The following is a 17,593-nucleotide window of genomic DNA, read 5'->3' on the forward strand; positions in this document are numbered from 1 at the left end:
CCTGGTCTCAGAGCATTTCGTATTATTCTGTTTCAATTCATATCTTATGTATTAATTTGTGGTTGTCCATCACCCATTTCATATGATATGTTACAAATAATATTATGTTACAAATTTGCAAAATGTACAATATGTTATGTTAGGGTTTGGGTTAAGGTCAGGGTTAGGTTTAGAAATTAGGTTAAAGGGTTAGGAGAATGGTTAGCTAAAAGGGTTAACGTTAGGGTTAGCTAAAAGGGTTAGGTTTAGGGAAATGGTTAGCTAACATGCTAAGTAGTAAGTAGATGAAAAGTTGTCTGTGATGAGATTTGAACTCGCAACTTTGGGTTACTAGACATTCGCGTTATACGCCCACCTATCTACCCCGACCAACCACTGTACTTTAGTTTTTGCCTTAAGTAACCATCTGTCTTATGAACCATACGAAACACAACATATCATACTAAATTGAATTTCAGATTTACTTACAGAATAATACAAAATGCTCTGAGACCAGGTTGGGCAGACATAGTCATACTGTGTGTGTGTGTGTGTGTGTGTGTGTGTGTGTGTGTGTGTGTGTGTGTGTGTGTGTGTGTGTGTGTGTGTGTGTGTGTGGGTGTGTGTGCTTTTTCCAAATTCTTTAGACTTGACAGAGCAGCCTGATATCAACCGGGAGTAGGCTCACTTTCTGGACTTTAGTGTTTCTTTAATATTTGCTTTTTAGAGTCAAGGTTGGTCTAAGAGTAACACAAATGTTGAGTTAAGCATACAAACCTAACGCTAAATCACTAGCAGTTCAGTCCAGTTCCATTTATAGCGCAGCGCACTGGAAAGCCGACGATGCGGTGTTTAAAGGAATTTTCCTTGACGTATGCAGAGATCGAATTAACGATAAATTCTGCAGATGACCGCTCAATCGGAAATTACCTTTAAATGTCAAGCGTGTTTAAGCGGATTGAATTCCGGCCTAAATCCACATTTGCCCGAAACATGAGATAAGGAGTAAGTTTGCCTAACCCCTAGCCGGAACAGTCCTTCGGAGATACTGTATGTCACGACTTCCTCCGAAGCTGCCTCCTCTCCTTGTTCGGGCAGGCTTCTGCGTTTGTCGTCACCGGCCTTCTTGCCACTGCCGCTCCTCATCTCATCATTCAAATCGTTTTGTCTTGTTTATTACACACACCTGGTTCAAATCCCCTCATCAGTACCTATATAAGTGTTCCCTCTGCCCCCCTTGTCTTTGTGTGTGATTGTTCTTTGTGGAGGTATTCGCATGCTCGGTTGAGCATTTTATTGTTTTTATCCCCAGGAACATTTACCCGTGTATGTTTGGTTCCCAGTACGCATTTAAGTCGCCCTGGGATCGTGTTTACGCATTGCTGCGGACTACCTTATTGAGCTGATTAAAGCATATTCCTTCTTCACACTCCTGTGCCTTACTCCATCCATCCCCTCGCCCACACTGTATCTACCACTATGCTAGAGTTATAAGCAGTCGGATTCAATGTGTAAATACCAATCATTTAAGTGATCAAAAATTTATGTAAATATCCTACAATAAAATAAGATTGTATTCCATGTTTAATCTGTGACAGGCAAGCCAGAGCAAGGGCCTCTTGTAACAAAGGAATATTCTTAATTGGGAAAAAGTCTGTCCTCTCCTCGACTTCTCCTTCCTCCTCTCATCCGTAACCGTAAACCGTTAAGTGGTCGCGTGTGTGTCAATTCGTTAATACACTGTAGGTGAATGGAGGAGTTTGCTCCTCTCATCAATTTCCTCCTCTGGTGGATGATCCTCAGGTGTATCTTATTGCGGAAGAGTTTAGAAATCCACATCACCCCCTTTGAAAGAGCTGTTGTTTTTCTCTTAAAAACGACATGCTACTTAATTATAAAATGTTTAGCAGAACTAGCTCAATTTATTTTTACCTCTTTACACATGTATTATGGGATTCCTCCTCTGTAAACGTTATTTGCCTGAGTCTCATTTCATACATGCATGTTTCCACGTTACCACAACTCGCCTCCTCTCCTCGATGGGGAGAAGACAGAGGAGAGGACGTGAGGAATTTAGCAAATCCCAATTGAGATTCTCCCTAGGCCTTTTCTCAAATGGATTTCATTGACTCCTTGCGTGTGACTAACTAATGTACGTACTGTACGTACGAATGGACGGAGACAGATACATAGTCATTTACATTTTAGTCATTTAGCAGACGCTCTTATCCAGAGCGACTTACAGGAGCAATTAGGGTTAAGTGCCTTGCTCAAGGGCACAACAACAGATTTTTCACCTAGTCGGCTCGGGGATTAGAACCAGCGACCTTTCGGTTTCTGGCACAACGCTCTTAACCACTAAGCTACATGCCGCCCCTCCTCCTGCCGCCCCTCCGATTTCATCATGGGGGACAATGAGTGAGCCGTCCGATTTCAAATAAACCTATAATGAAGTCACCAACAAAGCTTAATTTAATTCCACACAAACCTTTTTTATTGTCGAACGAACCAGTAATGTCATCATCATAAAGTCTCCAGTATTTAGAAGCTGTCACTTTCAACTGCTCTTTTTGCAGACATGTTTGTCCATAAACGGGCATACTGTGGCGCCACACCCCCAACACACCTCCAGAGAGTGGCCAATCGGTGTCTGCTTCTTGCACCGCTTACACCCGGCCACAATCCCCTGCTCGTGTCCCCGCCCACTTGACTCCGCCCCCTGTCTCTGCTGACTGATGAGCTTCTCGAGGGCGTGCTTCGTGGCTGGGTCGCCACAGTGCGCGATGCCGTTCACCGCCACCCGCTTGGGGTCTTTCACGCAGTCCTCCTCACGCCCATTGACGGTGGAGGGCAGCCAGGCCGTATCGTAGCCGCTCTGTTGCCACGAGTGCCACATTGCTACATTCTGCCCATCCATCTTCTTCACGCGGCCCACCCGGACCTTCAGCTGCAGTACCACGTGTTCCACAGAGGGGCAACCACTGGGGTAGCCCTGTGCCTTGGCTATGTCCCGGCTGCAGTAGACCCCCGGGCCCAACGTGCCCCCCGCCGAGGGTTGGAACCCCCCTGTGATGATGGCTCGGGCTCTGTCACGGTGGGTTCCATGGTACATGGTGTAGCCTTGTCTGCCCCGCGGTGCCTGACCAGGTTTCAGGACACTCTGCTTCTCAACCACAGCCTCCCAACCGCTGAACTGCACCGACTTCGCTGGCATGGCTCTGCTAACGGACACACAGTTGACACCAATTTGTAAACAGATGATATCAATCAATCAAATGTATTTATAAAGACCTTTATACATCAGTAGTTATCACAAAGTGCTTTACAGTAACCCAGCCTAGACCCCAAAGTGCAAGCGAAGCAGAAGTGAGAGCACAGAGGCTTGGAAAAACTCCCATCAAGGAAGAAACCTGGAGAGGAACCCAGCTCAGAGAGAGGGGTGGCCTATCCTCTTCTGGCTGTACCGGGTTAGGCTATATGTGTTGTACACATACAGCAATAATATATTTATTGGGGAAAAAACATATTGAAGATGTAGACATAGAGAGGTTTTCTTTTCTAAAATCTCCCAACTCAAATGATTATTTACTCAAGTATGTTTCCATGATTTATTCCCCCCCAAAAGATGATTGACTAAGGCTTAATTCAATCCGTAGCGCTGAAGATCCGCATTATAGGGCGGTTGACAAAGGCAATGTTCCCGCAGTTGCGAGACTGCATTCACGGTAAACGCTGAATATGTCGGCTCAATCAGAAATTATCTTTAAACGTGAAGTACAACACATATATTCTCTACTGATTGAATCAAGCCTTAAGTGTGCTAATTTGAGTACAAAGTATGATATCATAATGTATACAAAGTATACAAGGTGTCACTGAACAACACAAACCTTTTCCTTTTTACTGAACTAAACTCCATCTTCTCCCTCTATAGAGAGTTATTTGTATAGTCACCACCAGGGCTGGGGTCATTTCAGGGAATAATTTAATTCAAATCTCCCATCATTTATTATGAACACTTTTCATTTTTACTGAACTAACTGAATGAAAGTCAACCCTGATCACCATACCAGCTGTACAGCGTTAATTTGACAGGACTGAGAGAAAGCAAAACATCCATATAGATAGTAACAACAATAAATGCAGTACTGTATAGTTACTACTATAGAACAACTAAAATCTATGCCTTATAGATCCAAATGCGGTGCAACTGACTGGCTGTGGAAAAGTTGCTAAAATATTTTTTACATTGTTTCTACCTTTTGTCAAAGTCGCGTCAATTCAAATCTGGTATCAGGAACAAAAGAGGTCAACACGACTTCTAAGGTATACTAGTTATTTTAATCAATGCAAAAACCTTCAATGGTAAATATGATGTTTCGTATATACGGGCTCTCTGTGATGTCTCGCAGGACACTCCAGAGAACTCACACATTGTTCCAGAAACAATACCCAAATACTCTGACAGAGGGAGTTTCCCACTTCTCTGCTGGCCAATTAGAGTAAAGACTTGAGCGTGGTTTAAACTTTCTCAGCCAATCCGTTGATTCAGGGGTTGCTCTCATCTCCTCGGCGCCATTTGTTACACACTTCAGCCAGGTACAAGATTATCATAACAACCTATCATAGTGAGAAGAGCCAGCTCCCTTAGACATCATTCCTAGTCAAAGGAAGACTCATAGATCACAAAGAACCAGTATAGTCTAGAATTTGAAGACACAATCCTTATCTTATTTTTACCCCCTAAAACAGCTCTTCACATCAATCACAGCCTTGCCAGGTGTCACAGCCTACATTAGCCCAGTCAAGACTGCATTCTTTCTAAGTTAGTCATCCCATCAATTTAGGAGAATAATAAATCCCCAATAGTCCCCCTTTTCACACCTCATAAGGTGTGATTCAAAAAATAAGAAAACACAGATTGTCATTCATTATAATACAATACAAACAAAAAATCACACTTTTATTAATAGGCCATAATGATACTAAAAAATGCAAACCCTCAGTCCATCTACACCCCACTTGCAAATTGTTACCAGTCACCAAGGAACTTCAAATCATCACATAAGAAAAGACAAACATTCACATGGTTAACTTGATTAATAAAGCATAAAACACAGGATTAATAGAACACAAAACATAAGACTATTAAAACATAAAACACAAACAGATAAGTATATCTTGGCCCCCTTTAGACACCCTCTAGTGTCACTCCACCAAGCCTGGTAGGTCATATCCTCCATTCCTAGGTTGGAGTCCAGGATTGGGCCTTATCTCACCATCTGTGGGAAATCACCTTCTCCATCTCCTTTCTCACCAACCTCAGACACAGGAAATAAGACAACATCCACAAAGAACAAGTATACCCATAGAGGCTATAACTTCACCCAGAATAGTTACAACAATAGTTTTCCATTTATCAAATATGTTATCAAACCATCCGTTTATGGAGCTCTCAATACCAGATCTCTCAGCCAGTTTGTTTGTCAGTGTAGTTACTCCCATGAAGCTCTTTTGTCACTGACCCGTCCGGTGCTATATTGTTTGAGGATGAAAATACAGCACATAGATCCAAACAGAACACAAACTCCGCCCCTCTCAGCCAAAAGCATATCTAAAGCTATTCTATTCTGCCTTGTCATTTAGATAGTTGCCGCTGTCTGCTCATCTAATCCCTTTATTGCATCACAAGTGTGGTTTATAAATCTTTGCTGGTTATAGTAAATATAATTTATCCAATCTACGTTTTTATTAATTGTTGCCCACCAAAAAATACTTGATTCAAACTCAACTGCGATCTGATTCCTAGCTTTGAATTGTTCTGGAACCTCTCGAGGTACTCCTACCCCATCAAAGGATCCTTTCATCAAAGGATCCCGGGAGGAGGTCCTACTTTCTATGTGACAACTCACCAGTCTCTGACACGTTTGATTGTTTGCGTATGTAGGTGAGTTCACAATCAGTTATCACCACACAACCATCAGATGTCAGCACGGGCCTGGTTTTAGTTCCTACAATCCTCTGGCTGCAACAAAGAGGAGAGATTAGTCATGGTCTCTTTCAGTTGTGATATTCTCTGTGTAGGAGCAGAGCTAAGATGCCCTACTCTGTATCCTATCTTACTAGTCCTAGAATAACAATTAGAATCCCCTGAGACTTCAAACGTAGGCAACCTAGGTCGGAATGACTTTGTTATCGGGGGATACTAATAGTTCAAGTTACTACAAGACTCTTTCACCACATTCCCAGGTGGCTTGTATGGAGGATAAACCTGACAGAGAGTCAAAGCCTGTCAAGGGGAACGGAGTAGTTGTTAACCTTGGTTTGGCTGTCCCACAGGCATAACAGTCCTCTTTAGACATAGTTCTTGCCGTATACTAAATCCATTCCAACCACCGGTCAAGATTCCTACACCCCGTCTCCACCTGTCCTACTTTCTTCAGGTCTATAGGTTGCACTGTCTCACTACCTCCCTCAGAGAGGTTTACTCTATAGGGTGCCCCAGTTGAAGAGGATATCTCACTTGTCAGGTCTGTAACCTGTTTTTGCGTACTTCAGACTTTCAGACAGAACCTACCCTTCTATGGGTCGCACTGCCATTTCTGGTAATTCCCTACCCTCACAACACTACACCTGTCCCCAAACTGTGTATGAAGATTTACATATCCCCCACGCTCTCGATATGAGCAACTACATAGTCCCAGGATGTACACGGCGACACACATACAGTGATGTCCTCCCCTAAAGTCCCTAATCTTCCCCTTTCCCTACGTCTAGCTGTATCCTATGCCTTCATAGACTGTGCTCAGGTATTATTCTATCAACTTGTTTTAGGTTAACTACTACTTTCGGCTGATCAGAAGGGTTTGAGTGTGTTAGGAATATGGCCCCCACAATCAGACAGCTACCTACCGTCAGGAAACCTGTGAATCCCCACCCTTGCCCTGAGAACATGTCAGACGCCAACCCATTACTTCACCTTCTACCAAACTCACACAGGGATGATCAGACAGGGTAAGGGAATCTTCGTTAAGGAGCCAACCCCCGAGCCCTAATGGTGATCGGATCTTTCTCCTAACTCTGTGTTTGTTCATCAGGTGTAACTGGGTTTACTTTTTGCAGTGTGTGACATGCACCCAGATGGATCTAATAGGACTTGATAGGGCCCTTCCCAACAGGCCTGCTTCCAGTTTTTCTTCTTTTAGGGACTGGTTCCACACCCAGTCTCCTGGTGTGATAGAGTGGGTCACCTTCTCCTTTAGTTCACCTGTGGGGCACAGAACCTCTGACATACGGGTGTGGTTAATAAACTATCTTCACACATACATGTTGAGCTCTCAATTTCTATTGTTGTTTTTTATTTTTTTATTTAATTCTATCATTATTATTTAATCCTATCACTATTATTTAATCCTATCACTCCCCCTTTTTTGACACATGATTTGCCCATGTGTCAATATTACCACCTTTCTAAACCCTCCTTATGTAATTTATCATCCAATTGCCATGCCTTTAATTTTTTAGATTATCTTTTGCTTCTTTATTGCTCCTCCCACTTCCTTTGTCTTTTATGGCAGCTAAATTCAACTTTCATCCAGTTCAGAATCAATTAGTAATCCAATCATTCAATCTCTTATCTTGTAAAAACACTCATGTTTAGTTCAAACTCTGTTCTACCCAGGCTCTCCCGGGCTTGACCTGAAGACTAATTGTTGGACATGACAAGTCTATTTCTTAGGTCACCTAAGTCTTCTGTCTAGCAACAAAGAATAAAAATCTTTATTATGTTCATGATTAACCCAGTTATATCTAATAGCCCACCAAAAAACCTCATCATCTTTAAATCACTACCAATGTCATATCCCTCGTTAATCTCTCTACCATTTGGATAACATCCCTGATGTATGTATGCCTCCTTAGAGTTCCAAATGATTTTACCATGGGCTGCCATTGCCTTCCCATAGATAAGATCACTTAATTTACCCGTATGCAGTACATAATGGAGTACGCAAACTTTACAGCACTTTATCATTAACAAAAGCTCATCATTTGTTTTTTGTTTTAACGGTTTTGGCGCTTCAAATATAGCAGTTTTCCTGGATGAATTTAACATTCGCCCCTCCTGTGTTATAGTGTGTCCTAGGTAAATGACCTCACTCTACCAAAGTTGAAGTTTCTTTTTGCTCACTTTGTGTCCCTGTTCTGCCAGGAAGGTTAACAATTGGATTGTATCCCTCTTACATCCATCCTGAGTGGGATCAGCCAATAGAATATCATCTATATAAACTAACATTTGCTTCCTTCCCTAGGTTCAAACTTTCCCAAATTCTTAGTTATAGCCTGGGCTAAGATTGTAAGACTTTCCAAGTAGCCTTGAGGCATCCTAGCCTAAGTCCATTTCCTTCCCTGAAAAGTAAAGCCAAACCACCCCTAACTATCCGGATGAACTTGGATACTAAAGAACGCATTAGCTAAATCTATCACTGTAAAATAGGAGTTCTCTGGTTTAATTGGTTCAGCAATGTATTTCAGCAATGATATTTCTATTAACCCCCTGCAAGTCCATGACCATCCTCCAGTCGGCGCTAGGTGCCTCCTTTCTAACAGGAAACATTGGAGAGTTTCATTGTACCTCATCTCCAGGAATTATCACCCCTCCCTTAAGTAAATGCTCAAATGTAGGTGTTATCCCTTTTATTGCTTCTGGTTTCATAGTATATTGCTTTTGGTATGGTCTATTATCGAATCGAGGAATCACTTGTACTGGAGCTACCCCCTTAATTAGTCCTACATCTGTTATCCTTGTGACCATAATTTGAACGGAATTGCTTCTAACTCAGCCTCCTGTTCCTGAGTTAAGAAAATCTCTTCCTGTCATCCGTTAAAACTTATCTCCAGATGGACACTGGGCTGGGTTTTTGCTCTCCAATTTAACTTTCTTCTATATGTCCCAGTGGAGTGGCCATACTGATCCCCATTTGGTGTATTCTGCCAGTCAGTAATGTTTTTCCCCTGTTTTATCCATTTACCTAGTGTTAACCATTCCTCTGAATGTTCTTTCACTAGGGCAACATGGGGGCTCCACCTTTCTCTGTACAGCCTCTGGCTCTGTGAACCCATTTTAACCCAATTTGAAAAAACAACAATCACAAATAGCCAGGCCTCACTCAATTTGATAGCTCACTTTTATGACCTACTTCCTAACTGAGATGAGCTAATCTCTTTCTCCTAGTTATAATCTAAAGATGGTAGTACACACAAAACATGATAGATATTCCCAGTCTTAACCCATCAATAATTGTTTGTATCATTCTAATTCCTCCTAACTAATCCATTAAACCACTCAAAATTCCTCGAGTATACAATGATTATTTAATTGATTACCTAACTCTGCTACATGTGATCTCATCTCAAATGATCCATTAATCAATTATTTATTCAACCCCCTAGGAAAACCTGTCTTCCCTTCTATTGTTCCTGTCCTCCCTGTAAATGTCATATTTGAGTTTTTAGCCAATACAATCACGGTTACATCAAATGTTCCCTCATTTAATGGTATTTTCTTCCTAATATAACTTCCCTAAATGAGATTAAATCCCCTGCCTTCCTCTACTATCCTTATATCATTACTGGATCAATGATAATAACTGTAATAACTATCAATAATACTTGTAATAACTATTTCACATTAAATTGTGTCTTTTTTCTGATAATGTTATAATTGTAGCCTATTCCATCACTTTAATTTAAAATATAAGTTTATGTAACAAATCCATAACCCACTACAGGCTGGCGCTATTCCCCAGCACAACAGCCAATGCATACTTTCATCCTAACCAAAATAAATTATCGTTTTAAAATCGTCCAATTATTTTGTATTTTTCCCGCTAACCCATTTCAGTTCGCTATTCAATTTATTTAACTGTTCTCTCTGATTAGGCCCTAATTAATAAAACAAATACTTGCTATCGTTGGTAACATATTTTCATAGACTTTTCTAGAATACTTCTATTTAAGCTATCTAATTCAACCTTTCATATTTCTCAATCCACATAATAATCTAGGTATATAGCCCCACAGCGAAAGCTTTGTCTACTGTCCCTACCTGAGTTCGAACCAGGGACATCGCCAGTCACTTCACACCATCTGCGATGCTCTCAAAGTAACCACTCCCAGTTCATAGAGCAAGTGACGTCACCAAATGAAAATCGCAGTAGCTTTCACCTCAGCAAAAAACACTCTCTCTTTGATTCCCTATTGAATAAGTTAGTTTTTCTATTTAACCCCTAAACACGCTCGCTACAAATAGTCCATTCAACATTACCAAACCAAATACTCCATCGTACCCATTCAATCAACACATCAGCCGTGGAATTTACACTCATAAATGCAGATTGTTACTCCATGCCTTGAAATGATAAATAGATTTCCACCAATAGCATATTACAATGATTTCTCATTTTACCCTCTGACACAAAATGAAGTTCCCTCACTGTACTACGTTAGCTCTACCATGATAATTAGTTCAATTTAACCCTCTATTTGTTTTGTACTATATTATACGTTACGTCTAAAACAACATTTACTTAGTTTATTCCACCATCACATTATCCAACAACGCCACAATCTTAAACTCATATGGGGGCGGCTGGCAGTTTAGTGACCAATAGCACCGCGCCAACAACCGAGAGGTTGCCGGTTACAATCCCCGAGCCGACCAGGCGAAAAATCTGCCGATGTGCCCTCGAGCAAGGCACTCAACCCCCAATTGCTCCCATAAATCGCTCTAGACAAGAGCGTCTGCCAAATTACAAAAATGCAAATGTAAACATTCTCTACTTTCTCACCCACGACGGTCGGGTGAGCAAGTTTAGAAAATTTCTCGTCAGAAACCCACATGCGTTCCCAGCCATCTTCCAGTCTTTTCATGGCTCCAAAAGCCACACTTTCGCTCTCTCCAGCCCCTCCCCTTGCAACTCTACCTTTTTGAGGAGCTGTGAGGAGCTGCTTCTCGTCCCAGCGCGCCTCCAATATTCCGCCGTTACTCAAAGTATTCCAGTCCATTTATTTAAATCAAATAATTCCCACCTAATTAGTTAAAGTTGGTGCACGTTTATAAACCGAATGATTTCGGTCTAATTGTTTAACCAGTATTTTGCACGGTCAAACATCAAACGTTAAATCAAATAATAAACCAAATAGCCCAAACCAAGCACCTAAAACCAGTATTATTCTATGTCAAACATCAAACCTCAAATCAAATACTAAACCGAATTGTTTCGACACAACTATTCAAAAGCAGTATTATGCTATTTCAAACACCAAACGTTATATTTCAAATGTATCAGTTCAAACGTTTTAGTTCAGTCACACAATTCATCACTTTAGCTTTATGTTCCCAATTGTTTTTAACGGGTTATATGGTTTAAGCAACCATAAATCCAACAGTTATTCCCAAATTATACAGTTTGGACAGCCACAGACGTCTTATGATTCCCAATTTGTTTTCTATCAAGGTATACAGGTTTATCATTCACACTTTCATGCATACGACAACACTCGCACTGTTTAACTTTTTATAGTACCTCCTATGGGTGTCTTTTGTTAACGTTTGCACAATTTAAACCTTATTTCCTATTTGTAATTCTCATTATTTACTGTTTTAAAATATTATTTCTATTCACAGCCAAAAATGGTACACAGTTAAGCGTAGTATACAGTTATCACACAGCAAAAATAGTACACAGTTATCGCCCTCACTCACAATACACAGTCATAATCCTATCATACAGTCAAAATGTCACACAGTCATAAATGACACCCATGTTCCACACACAATCTATTTGAGCACACAGCCTCTTCTACTATCTTTAAAAAATACTCCGCTGAACCTAGCCATATCCTCGAAGTTATGGACCTTGCCAGTCGCTAGTATTTATCTAAAATTTCCCGAACCTTAGCCGTATCCTCGTAGTTACGGACCTTGCCGGTGTAATTCTTCGAACCTAGTCGTACTGTCGTAGTTACGAACCTTGCCGATAGCAATTACTTAAACCAATTATTCCCTATATCTAAAATTTCCCGAACCTTAGCCGTATCCTCGTAGTTACGGACCTTGCCGGTGTAATTCTTCGAACCTAGTCGTACTGTCGTAGTTACGAACCTTGCCGATAGCAATTACTTAAACCAATTATTCCCTATATCTTCCGAACCTTAGCCGTATGTCGCAATTACGGACCTTGCCGGTAGATGTCAGCATTGTCTCCTGAACCTAGCCGTCTCTTAGCGGACCTTGCCGGTAGAATCAACACTCTGGTACCATGGTTTTAAACATCACATTTAGCAAAGGTTTGCATGTCACAATATTGTGCTTATCTACTCATATTAGTTTCATAATTTAGTTCACTTACATCAGACAGGTGTTTCACAAAATTAATTTGGATAAAGCCAATTTGCAGATCTTTGGTTATTTAACAACAGGTATCTGCTTACCTTTATAGAAGCCCGGGCAGTTTGTGAAACACACGGTTCGATTAAAGAGTTGACCAAATGGGCCGGACAGTATCCAGCGAAGTCCCTTCTACCAGACCGCGTCGGGGTCACCAATTGTCAAAGTCGCGTCAATTCAAATCTGGTATCAGGAACAAAAGAGGTCAACACGACTTCTAAGGTATACTAGTTATTTTAATTAATGCAAAAACCTTCAATGGTAAAAATGATGTTTCGTATATACGGGCTCTCTGTGATGTCTCGCAGGACACTCCAGAGAACTCACACATTGTTCCAGAAACAATACCCAAATACTCTGACAGAGGGAGTTTCCCACTTCTCTGCTGGCCAATTAGAGTAAAGACTTGAGCGTGGTTTAAACTTTTTCAGCCAATCCGTTGATTCAGGGGTTGCTCTCATCTCCTCGGCGCCATTTGTTACACACTTCAGCCAGGCACAAGATTATCATAACAACCTATCATAGTGAGAAGAGCCAGCTCCCTTAGACATCATTCCTAGTCAAAGGAAGACTCATAGATCACAAAGAACCAGTATAGTCTAGAATTTGAAGACACAATCCTTATCTTATTTTTACCCCCTAAAACAGCTCTTCACATCAATCACAGCCTTGCCAGGTGTCACAGCCTACATTAGCCCAGTCAAGACTGCATTCTTTCTAAATTAGTCATCCCATCAATTTAGGAGAATAATAAATCCCCAATACTTTCTCTCGTAATTAACCTACTTGTTCTGCCTCCAATGTTTTGACAGTGTTTCTCAGATAGTTTAACTTTCGATTTTTCAGGTCAACTCTGCTTCCTTGTGTGGCATCCATGGACATCATACCCAATAGAATTTCTTCAAACAATATCCCGTTTGCTTTAGAGATCACATTCACTTTCATTTTAAAGTGCTGTACACAGAATCCCACATTCTTGTAATCATGCTATTCCATATCGTCAGGTAAGACGATAGGTCCATTCTCATGGTAAGACATACCAGGCAATGTTTCCCTCTAGTGATTTTTTGGGGATACAGCATGTATTATTTGTTCATTGGTCATCAGGGTTGTGGTTAATTCCATTTAAATTCCAGTCAATTCAGAAACTAAACCAGATTAAATTACACATTTTCCTAATTGAAAAACATTTAAGAGAATTGGAATTGGAATTTCAGTGTAGTTCCTGAATTGACTGGAATTTAAATGGAATTGACCTCAACCCTGACGTTCATAAACAAAAAGTATACTCTGCTGGATATTGCCGGGAACTGGAACACGCTGTCGTACACGTCAATCCAGAGAATCCCTAACATGCTCAATGGGTGACATGTCTGTTGAGTATCCAGGCCAAGGAAGATCTGGGACATTTTCAGCTTCCAGGAATTGTGTACAGATCCGATGACATGGGGCCGTGCATTATCATGCTGAAACATGAGGTGATGGCGGTGGATGAATGGCACGACAATGGGCCTCAGGATCTCGTCACAGTATCTCTGTGCATTCAAATTGCCTTAGATAAAATGCAATTGTGTTTGTTGTCTGAGGCTTATGCCTGCCCATGCCATAACCCCACCCCACCATGGGGTACTCTGTTCACAGCGTTGACATCAGTAAACCGCTCGCTGTCTGCCATCTGCCCGGTACAGTTGAAACTGGGATTCATCCGTGAAGAGCAAACTTCTCCAGCGTGCAAGTGGCCATCGAAGGTGAGCATTTGCCCAATGAAGTCGGTTACGACGCTGAACTGCAGTCAGGTCAAGACCATGGTGAGGACGACAAGTATGCAGATGAGCTTCCCTGAGACGGTTTCTGACAGTTTGTGCAGAAATTCTTTGGTTGTGCAAACCCACAGTTTCATCAGCTGTCTGGGTGGCTGGTCTCAGATTATCCCGCTGGTGAAGAAACTGGATGTGGAGCCTCCTGTAGCTCAGTTGGTAGAGCATGGCGCTTGCAACGCCAGGGTTGTGGGTTCGATTCCCACGGGTGGCCAATATGAAAAATTGTAAAACCAACTGTAAATTGCTCTGGATAAGAGCGTCTGCTAAATGACTCAAATGTCCTGGACTGGCGTGGTTACACATGGTCTGCGGTTGTGAGGCTGATTGGACGTACTGCCAAAGTCTCTAAAACAACGTTGGAGGAGGTTTATGGTAGAGAAATGAACATTCTGTTCTCTGGCAACAGCTCTGGTGGAGAGACCTCTGTGGCATTGTGTTGTGTGACAAAACTGCACATTTTAGAGTGGCCTTTTATTGTCCCCAGCACAAGGTGCACCTGTGTAATGATCATGCTGTTTAATCAGCTTCTTGATATGCCACAGCTGTCAGGTGGATGGATTATCTTGGTTATCTAAGGAGAAATGTGTGCACAGAATTTTAGAGAATTAAGATTTTATGCGTATGGAAAATTTCTGGGATCTTTAATTTCAGCTCATGAAACATGGGACCAACACTTTACATGTTGCGTTTATATTTTTGTTCAGTGTATATTTATATAGTATTTAAAAATTCATCACATATTTATGATTTTATATGGGAATCAAAAAGCTTTCATGAATGTTCACCATGTGCTGATGTGCTAATCAACACTGTCAACAGACTCCATTATGACATCACAATGTAACGGAACCCTTGCCATTATGTCATTGCTGGTTCCATCTGACTGGCAAAATTCTATTTCCACTCAGTTCATGATAGATCTCTCACAGAGATAGGTTAAGTTCTTATTTAGAGAGTGTTACTATTTATCATCAATGGCTTATCGAGGAAGAAAAACAAGTGAGATTGACAAACTCCAGAAGGAGAACTCTAAGATGAAGAGTGTCATCGAAAACTTGAGGAAGCAAAACATGGCTTTAAACCAACAGGGTGACCAGGACAAGTCTTCAAGTTTTGTAAGGCTCATCAGTTTTTCTAAAGTTTTTCTAAAATATCACTGTGTTTATTTTGTGGTTTCATAGATATACAGTAGGCTTACATCCATAAAATCTTTAGCTTAAAAGCTTTATATGACACACTGTAGAAACTATTTTGACTACTTCACTTCTGCTATTCATTTCACCATTGTGATCCAGGGCTATCAGGAGAGCTACACAATCCCAGAAGGCCATCGTGGCTTCATCAGTGACGCCAGACTTCGGCAGATGCAGAGAGCTGAGAGAGAGGCCATGGAAGCAAAGCAAAGGAAGATAAGTGCTGTCCACGAGAATTACGTCCGGACTGCTCTCGTCGGTGTTGGCAGCACCTTCGCGCACCACTTCATCCCCACTATGCAGTGCACTCTGCCCCCGAAAGCTCCGCTAAGGCCTTTGCCACGAAGGCTTGAACACATAGCTCTGGCCCCACTGAAGAACGTGGTGGGGGTGGACGGAGCCCAAGTTCGACCCGGATCTCACTCTCTGGAGTCCATCCAGGTAAAGAAGTCATTCAGCAGTAGTAGCGTGCATCCTGTCCCCGACCCTTCCACTGGAGCTCCCTCCAAAAGGGGCAAGAAGAGGAAGGGCAGGCGGGGAGTCAAGGCCCTGAAAGTCCATTCGGACCAGGGCTGTGCTGACAACAACGGACCCATTGACCTGTTGGAGGAGGTGAGGGCCATGGAGGCTCACCTGAAGGAGGAGGCCTGGAAGGTAGGATGGACTTCAATTTATTGTAAATGTGCAGATTTGCAGTTCGGGATTATACTTGGACTGATAAATTGCCAAACTAGACAGTGGTTCCATGTCTTAGGACACTGTCTATGACAGCATGATAGAATAGATCATAGAATACAAGATCTCTCTATGTATTAGTTTATGTATATAGTTCTATATGTATTTCTATGATAGGAGCATTATTTTTTGGTCTACTCCAAAGGTGGTACATGCGGTGAAGGCCATGGGCAGGAGAAGTTTGAGCCCGGTCATGTCTATGGGGGAAATAGCCACCAGCTCTCTGGGAAGCCTGAGCTCAGTGGATATGAACACCCCTGAGGAGCTCCGTGACTACTTGAATGTCGGGACCCTCGGTCACGCCGCGTGACCCCACACCCAGGCCTACTCCCCCTCCTACCAAGCCCAGGAGCCAACTGGCTCGGCCTATAAGGTTCCTTAGTCTGCCAAAGGCTGCCACCGGCTCAGGTCAGTCCCTCTCATGTACTCACACTAATGGGAATTCGACGGGAGATGAAGCTACAGTGAGGGGAAAAAGTATTTGATCCCCTGCTGATTTTGTACGTTTGCCCACTGACAAAGAAATGATCAGTCTATAATTTTAATGGTAGGTTTATTTGAACAGTGAGAGACAGAATAACAACAACAAAATCCAGAAAAACGCATGTCAAAAATGTTATAAATTGATTTCATTTTAATGAGGGAAATAAATATTTGACCCCCTCTCAATCAGAAAGATTTCTGGCTCCCAGGTGTCTTTTATACAGGTAACGAGCTGAGATTAGGAGCACACTCTTAAAGGGAGTGCTCCTAATCTCAGTTTGTTACCTGTATAAAATAAACCTGTCCACAGAAGCAATCAATCAATCAGATTCCAAACTCTCCACCATGGCCAAGATCAAAGAGCTCTCCAAGGATGTCAGGGACAAGATTGTAGACCTACACAAGGCTGGAATGGGCTACAAGACCATCGCCAAGCAGCTTGGTGAGAAGGTGACAACAGTTGGTGCGATTATTCGCAAATGGAAAAAACACAAAATAACTGTCAATCTCCCTCGGCCTGGGGCTCCATGCAAGATCTCACCTCGTGGAGTTGCAATGATCATGAGAACGGTGAGGAATCAGCCCAGAACTACACGGAGGATCTTGTCAATGATCTCAAGGCAGCTGGGACCATAGTCACCAAGAAAACAATTGGTAACACACTACGCCGTGAAGGACTGAAATCCTGCAGTGCCCGTAAGGTCCCCCTGCTGAAGAAAGCACATATATAGGCCCGTCTGAAGTTTGCCAATGAACATCTGAATGATTCAGAGGAGAACTGGGTGAAAGTGTTGTGGTCAGATGAGACCGAAATCGAGCTCTTTGGCATCAACTCAACTCGCTGTGTTTGGAGGAGGAGGAATGCTGCCTATGACCCCAAGAACACCATCCCCACCGTCAAACATGGAGGTGGAAACATTATGCTTTGGGGGTGT

General features: G+C 42.1%; 2 protein-coding genes across 3 annotated transcripts; one reads left to right on the forward strand and one right to left on the reverse strand.

The window, feature by feature from the left end:
* Positions 1 to 2,450: 2,450 nt before the first annotated feature.
* LOC121573061 lies at positions 2,451 to 13,466 on the reverse strand. Of its 2 annotated transcripts, none has more exons than XM_045222409.1 (2): positions 13,214 to 13,466; positions 2,451 to 3,197 (listed from the first exon to the last, which is right to left on the reverse strand). In XM_045222409.1, exon 2 carries the CDS (start codon positions 3,191 to 3,193, stop codon positions 2,537 to 2,539), a length of 657 nt encoding a protein of 218 aa, XP_045078344.1. In that variant the 5' UTR covers positions 3,194 to 3,197; positions 13,214 to 13,466; the 3' UTR covers positions 2,451 to 2,536. The 2 variants fall into 2 exon arrangements, with proteins under 2 accessions (XP_045078344.1, XP_045078343.1); XM_045222408.1 differs by having other exon boundaries at positions 2,451 to 3,200.
* Positions 13,467 to 15,221: 1,755 nt separating this feature from the next.
* Positions 15,222 to 16,485, forward strand: LOC123491492. The gene is made up of 3 exons (XM_045222303.1): positions 15,222 to 15,362; positions 15,543 to 16,094; positions 16,321 to 16,485. The coding sequence occupies exons 1-3, from the start codon at positions 15,222 to 15,224 to the stop codon at positions 16,483 to 16,485; spliced, it is 858 nt and encodes a 285-aa protein (XP_045078238.1).
* The last annotated feature ends 1,108 nt before the right edge of the window (positions 16,486 to 17,593 follow it).

This window comes from Coregonus clupeaformis, chromosome 8 (assembly GCF_020615455.1).
Source record: "Coregonus clupeaformis isolate EN_2021a chromosome 8, ASM2061545v1, whole genome shotgun sequence".
Classification (NCBI taxonomy): domain Eukaryota; kingdom Metazoa; phylum Chordata; class Actinopteri; order Salmoniformes; family Salmonidae; genus Coregonus; species Coregonus clupeaformis.

Excerpts from the sequence above, each read along its gene's own strand:
- LOC121573061 (XM_045222409.1), bottom strand. The coding sequence starts at position 3,193 with ATGCCAGCGAAGTCGGTGCAGTTCAGCGGTTGGGAGGCTGTGGTTGAG.
- LOC123491492 (XM_045222303.1), top strand. The coding sequence starts at position 15,222 with ATGGCTTATCGAGGAAGAAAAACAAGTGAGATTGACAAACTCCAGAAG. Across the intron at positions 15,363-15,542 it reads AGGACAAGTCTTCAAGTTTT|GGCTATCAGGAGAGCTACAC; the intron begins GTAAGGCTCATC and ends ATTGTGATCCAG. Across the intron at positions 16,095-16,320 it reads TGAAGGAGGAGGCCTGGAAG|GTGGTACATGCGGTGAAGGC; the intron begins GTAGGATGGACT and ends TCTACTCCAAAG.